This window comes from Condylura cristata, unplaced genomic scaffold, assembly GCF_000260355.1.
Source record: "Condylura cristata isolate star-nosed mole 26May11 unplaced genomic scaffold, ConCri1.0 scaffold00034, whole genome shotgun sequence".
NCBI lineage: Eukaryota > Metazoa > Chordata > Mammalia > Eulipotyphla > Talpidae > Condylura > Condylura cristata.
Genome location: NW_004567135.1, coordinates 2,210,421 through 2,215,541, shown reverse-complemented (window position 1 = coordinate 2,215,541; position 5,121 = coordinate 2,210,421). Strand labels below are relative to the sequence as shown.

The following is a 5,121-nucleotide window of genomic DNA, read 5'->3' as shown; positions in this document are numbered from 1 at the left end:
GCTCGGCCAGCGCGGGGGCCGCGAGGTACACGGTGCGCACCGTCCCGAAGCTGGCCAGCCACACCGGGCCGAAGCGCGCGGCGCCCTGCACCTGGGGACGCCGGGAGAGGGAGCCCGAGTCGGCTGGGAAAGGGGGCGCGCTGCCCCCCGCGAGGGCAGCCGGCGCCGCGGCCTCTCGGCCCCCACCCCCGCTGGCGCCCTGGAAGTCTGCGCGGGAAGACGAGCCTCCTCGGAGCTTGGCGCAAAACACCCGTTTAGGAAACCGCCTGGCCACCAGGCCCAGCCGACGGGAGGAACCCCCGAAGGCTCCCCCACCCAACTCGCCGTCGGGGGGGGCGGCCCCCACCGAGGTTTTTTGGGGGCAAATAGCTTTCCCTGCGAGCGTGTAACCCGGGAGTGTGGTGGGTTCTGCCTGCCCGGGGCTGCTCAGCTGGACCTTCCCATTCTCCCGCTCCTTTGTTGGGGGGTGGGGGGCACCACTGCCCCAAGGCTCAACTCTTTTCCCGACGCCAGGACTTCCTCTCTCAGTGCCACCGGGCGCCCCACACCACCTGCCGGGCGTCCCCCTCCCGGACCTACCTGCAGCTCGTGCAGCCGAGACAGGCCCCCTTTGCAGAAAAGTTCCGCCAGGAAGCCTGCCGTGGAGGGACCCGGGATGTCCTCCAGGCCTCGGGGTGCCGAGCCGAAACCTCGAGATCCCGGGAAGGGGCCCGGCTCTGGAGCACAGCGCACCCGAAGGCTCGCTCTGGAGACGAGCTTGAGCGTGCGGGCCATGGCCCGGCCCAAGGAGCCCAGCACTGAGGCTTCCCAGCAAGGGCCGCACCCTATGTAGCCCCTGGGGAGGCAGCGGCAACGCCCCCCTCCCAGCCGCCCGGCCAATCCCCTCCACCGGCCTGCTGGGCTCTAGCACCGGCAGCAGTGGGTGGGGCTGCTGAAGGGCCCCTTGGCCTTCCCCTGCAGGGCCCTCTGGGGAGGCTGGTCTGCCTCAGTTTCTCTTTCTGGAACACAGTGCCCTAGTGCTGCAACCTCTTCCTAGGAAAGGCTGTTCATGACTGAGCCATGCCAGTGGCCAGGTCCTGGTATTTCCACTGCTGCCCAGGGAGCCAGCACCCGCACCCCCACCCCGCCGGCCCACCCCAGGAATCCCCATCCTCTGGCTTCCCTGGGAAGAGGCAGCTGCCGCCACCCTAGGTTCGCGGGCCTGCGCCTTCGGGGGTATGAGTGGGACTTGCTGCCCTGTGCCTCGTCTCCCAGCCTGCTGTACCCAACACTGGCCGCGGGCAGATGGGTGGGGGTATTCCCTGCAGGTGGGCCAGCCCGTCTGCCCTCTGCCCGGTGTCTGGGTGAATACGGTTCAATGGCTCGGGAAGCCCCTGTGTTTGTCCTTGGGGTGGGGGGGGTGTCTTTGGGGTCAACAGCCCTGTCCTTCAGCCATGGGAATTTTGGACTTGAGGAGCAGACACAAAGGAACGTTTTATAAATTAGAGAAGTTCAGGTTGTACCAACAGGAGGGGAGGGAAGGAGGAAGAGACCCCCAGGTTTCAGGGTGGAGTAGGCCCGAGTGCCGGAACCTCCAGCTGACTCGGGTGGGCGTCCGGTCAGCAGCGCCTTCCCACCTGCAGTGTCAGAATGCCTCGCACAGCGCTGCCCACTCCTGCCCCAGGCCCACTGGGCACTGTGCCACTGGATTCTGGCGTGGAGGGTGGGTCAGGCAGGAGGACAGGGCGTTCATCCCCCACCTCCCAGGCACTCTCCAGAGATAGCTCAGATTCCCCAGGTCAGGTCCTGGGCAGGGCGAAGGCCCGTGACCCACACCGCGGCCTCTTCTGGCCGTGCAGGCGGGCGCGGAGGCCGCCCAGGGAGGGTTTCTGTGGGACAGCAAGCCCACAGCCTCCCACAGGGCTCCGAAGGTCTCTTGACCCCCCCAGTCTCCTCTGGCCGCTGCTGGCGGTGGAGGGGTGTGCACATCAGGGCTGCGCCCTCCCAGGCCCCAGCTTCGGCGAGGCAGCGCCTCCCTGGGCCCAGCAGCTCAGCAGACAGGTCCAGAGGGCCCGATCTTGGTCCCGCACGGCGGGGCGCAGCTCAGGCAAGGGACGCAGCTAGTGGGCAGGAGGGGCGGGGCTGGGGGTGGCCGCCTGGAGGCCGCGGTCCTCTGTTCTTCGGAAGACGGCAGGGAAGTTCTTTCCTCCGTTGCGTAGCACCTTCTTTCCCTCCTCTGTCGCGGTGCCCAGATGCCTCACGATGGGGTCTTCACTCTGGGGGGGGCGAGCGCCAGCAAGGCTCTGCCTGCCGCTCAGGCTGCCCAGCCGAGGCCCACCCTGGCACCGAGCTGGGCTCTCAGAGTACAGGCTGGCAGCCGGCACTTCCCCCAGACCCCCACTTACCAGCTCGTCCAGGGGCACACGCTCAAACAGGGGGTGTCCTTCGAAGTGGGTGCACATCCAGTCGTGCAGCTCCCGCACGTCGGTTATGGTGTACACCAGGCCCTGCGAGGCAGCGGGAGCCGGGCGGGCGGCGGGCTGAGCCTCGGCGCCCTGCGCCCTGCCTGGAGGGACCCCGAACAGGCCGGCCGCCTGCCTCCCCCACTCACCCCAACTCTCAGCACGTAGGCGTATTCTGCCAACAGCGTGGGGCTGATGATTCGCCACTTGTGCTTCGTCCGTTTGAAATGCGGGTCGGGGAAGAGGAAGAACATCTTCGTCAGCTGTGGGGCAGACGGCAGCGACGGCGGTGAGCCGGCCTCGCCGCCCGCCCGCCCGCCAGCCCGAGCCCCCGAGGGCCCTCCCACCTGGCCCTTGTGGAAGAAGTTCGGCAGGTGCTTCATGGCGTTGCTGCGCAGACAGGCGATGTTCTGGAAGCCGCCGCCGGGCGCCGCTCGCAGGGCCCGGATCCGGTCTTGGACGTAGTCTGAGACTTTCACCCGGATCTCCAGACCCAGGATCAGCGTGTCCGGGAACAGCGGCGACAATTTCACTGGACACACACACAGGAATGGGGTCGTCAGCCCCCACTGGCGGGAGTGCCGAGGGGCCGACACGGGCGCCCTGCAGCCCCCAAACCCGGCGCCGTGTGCACCCCCACGGCCGGGGCTGGGCCTGGCCCCTGGCTGGCCGGAGGCCTGCGGGGCGCCATAGGCCTGGGGGCGGAGGGGCTGGGGTGTGCGATCGGCGCGTTCTTCAGTGTTTCCACACCGTCGTCCTCATAAACCCGGCGAGTTGCGAGTTTGCAGAAACGGAGAGTCAGAAACGACCAAGGGCACAGGTGGGTCAACAGAAAGTGGCCCGAGGCTCTGCCACCCAGCCCGCTCTTCCTCTCTGTGCCCTGCGTTAGCGACAGGAAAGCTGAAAGCCGGAAGCGGCTGGGCTGTGCGCCGGGGCAGTGTGGACACGGCAGAAGCGACTTGGAAAAGGGCCCCTGGGGGCGCAGGGGTGAGGCGCAGGGTCGGGGGCTGTCGCTGGCCAGGGAGGGACCCCAGGCGCAGCAGACCCGTCCTGTCCCCCGCTGCTCCCTCAGCAGTGGGTTTCAGTAGCTCTACCTGTTCTGCTCCCCACTCTGTCTCTGGGGAGTCCTCTCACCCCTGCACCTCTGGCCTGCACCCCAGTTCTTCTACGTTAACAAATAAATAAAATCTTAAAAAAGAAGAAAAAAAGGTGACCCGAAACAGTGAGAGAGCAAAGCTGGAGGAATGAGTTCTGCTGAGGTGGGGGCGGGGGTGGGGTGGTGGAATCCCTGAGAAGCACCGTCAGGGATCACTGGCCACTGTGGCTCATCTCTGACGCTTGTGCTGACCGGCTCACTGACCCGGACCAAATGGCTCACGGAGGGCTGGGGCCAGACAGGACGACCCGCTCCAAGGGGCACGTGAAGAGGCGCCTCCCTTCTGCAGGGCAAAGGCCACAGCCGCACAGAGGGGGCGGCGGCGCCTGCGGCCGACGTCACAGCACGCAAGTCTGGGCCGGAGGGGGTTGGCCACGGTGGCCCGCCGAGCCTGCTGCGGTGGCAGAAGCGGCTGCCGCCTCTCAGAGTGTTACCTAACAGGCCACCGTAGCCGCAGCCTATGTCTGCAAACTCCACTTGGGCCCGAGCGCCCTTCCCGCTCTCATCCTTCGGGTCATCGTGGCTCTGGGCTTGAGCTGGTGGCGTGAAGAACTCTGGATACAGCTCGGACCAGTCCATCTCCTCTGGCTTCACAGGGCTGGTGGGGAGAAGACGGGGAGGCCTGAGAGTGCTGCTCACCCCTTGCAGACGCAGCACCCTGTGTGTGGGGGCGCGTGGGAAGGCGGAGGTGCCCACACCCCTTAACAGGGGCCCGTGGGCTCTAGGAGCGACAGCGGAAACCAGCCCTCGGCCCCAGTCGGAGCCGTGACTGCTACCTGGCCACCTGCCCTCCCGGGGTCACTGAAAGCACACCCAAACAGTCACTTGTGCTAAGCCCACAGTCACCGGTCCAAGACGTCTCGCTCAGCTTCAGCTGTGGGCTCCTCGGAGCAGGATTTTAAATCGAAATAGATCTGAATCTGCGTTCTTTTTCTTAAGATTTATTTATTTTTGTGTAGAAGAACTGGGTTTCTTGTAGGTGGAGGGGCGAGAGGCCTCGCCAGAGGCAGAGTGGGGGGCAGAGCTGGTGGGGCCACTGAGCCGCTGCTGAGGGGCAGCGGGGAGACAGGTTGGCTCCCTGGCGGGGGACCCTACTCAGGCTGCCGCCCTGTAGCCCTGAGCCTTAAGCCCAGGGCCAAGGGAGCCCCGGGTTTTGAGTTTCCTGATCAACACAGCCCCGACCCCTCTCCTCGCCCCACTGCTCTCTGCTGTGAGCTCTTCGAGCTGGCAAGTTCAGGGCGCCTCTCTCCTGCGGAAAGCAGCGCTGCCGGGTTCCTGGGCGCTGGGCGGTTTAATCGGGGCAGTTGGGTCTTTGACTTTCTGGGCTGGACCTTGTGTTTTAACAGGGCTGATGAGGCTGGGGGCGCAGGACCCCGGCCCCCAGGCCCTGGCTGCGAGGGGACTGGACGCTCACTGTAAGCGCATGGAGCGCACGTGCGGGCGGGACTTGGGCTACGCTGGTCTTCTCGCTAAATCCAACGACAGGACCGGCTTTCTGGCCCCCAGTCTGGTCGGGGGAGTCGC

At 66.4% G+C, this 5,121-nt stretch overlaps 2 protein-coding genes across 2 annotated transcripts in view; both read right to left on the bottom strand.

The window, feature by feature from the left end:
- Positions 1-774, bottom strand: part of LOC101618549 (25-hydroxyvitamin D-1 alpha hydroxylase, mitochondrial) — a 3,429-nt gene extending 2,655 nt beyond the window's left edge. Inside the window, exons 1-2 of the mRNA XM_004692411.2 lie at positions 580-774; positions 3-91 (exon numbers count right to left, since the gene is read on the bottom strand). Of these exons, the coding sequence (XP_004692468.1) occupies positions 3-91; positions 580-774 (284 nt within the window). The remainder of the gene's footprint in view (positions 1-2; positions 92-579) is intronic.
- A 680-nt stretch (positions 775-1,454) lies between these two features.
- Positions 1,455-5,121, bottom strand: part of METTL1 (methyltransferase like 1) — a 6,738-nt gene continuing 3,071 nt past the window's right edge. The window contains exons 2-6 of the mRNA XM_012732274.1: positions 4,032-4,195; positions 2,789-2,973; positions 2,591-2,704; positions 2,385-2,486; positions 1,455-2,255 (exon numbers count right to left, since the gene is read on the bottom strand). Coding sequence (XP_012587728.1) covers positions 2,100-2,255; positions 2,385-2,486; positions 2,591-2,704; positions 2,789-2,973; positions 4,032-4,195 — 721 coding nt within the window. The 3' untranslated portion in view covers positions 1,455-2,099. The remainder of the gene's footprint in view (positions 2,256-2,384; positions 2,487-2,590; positions 2,705-2,788; positions 2,974-4,031; positions 4,196-5,121) is intronic.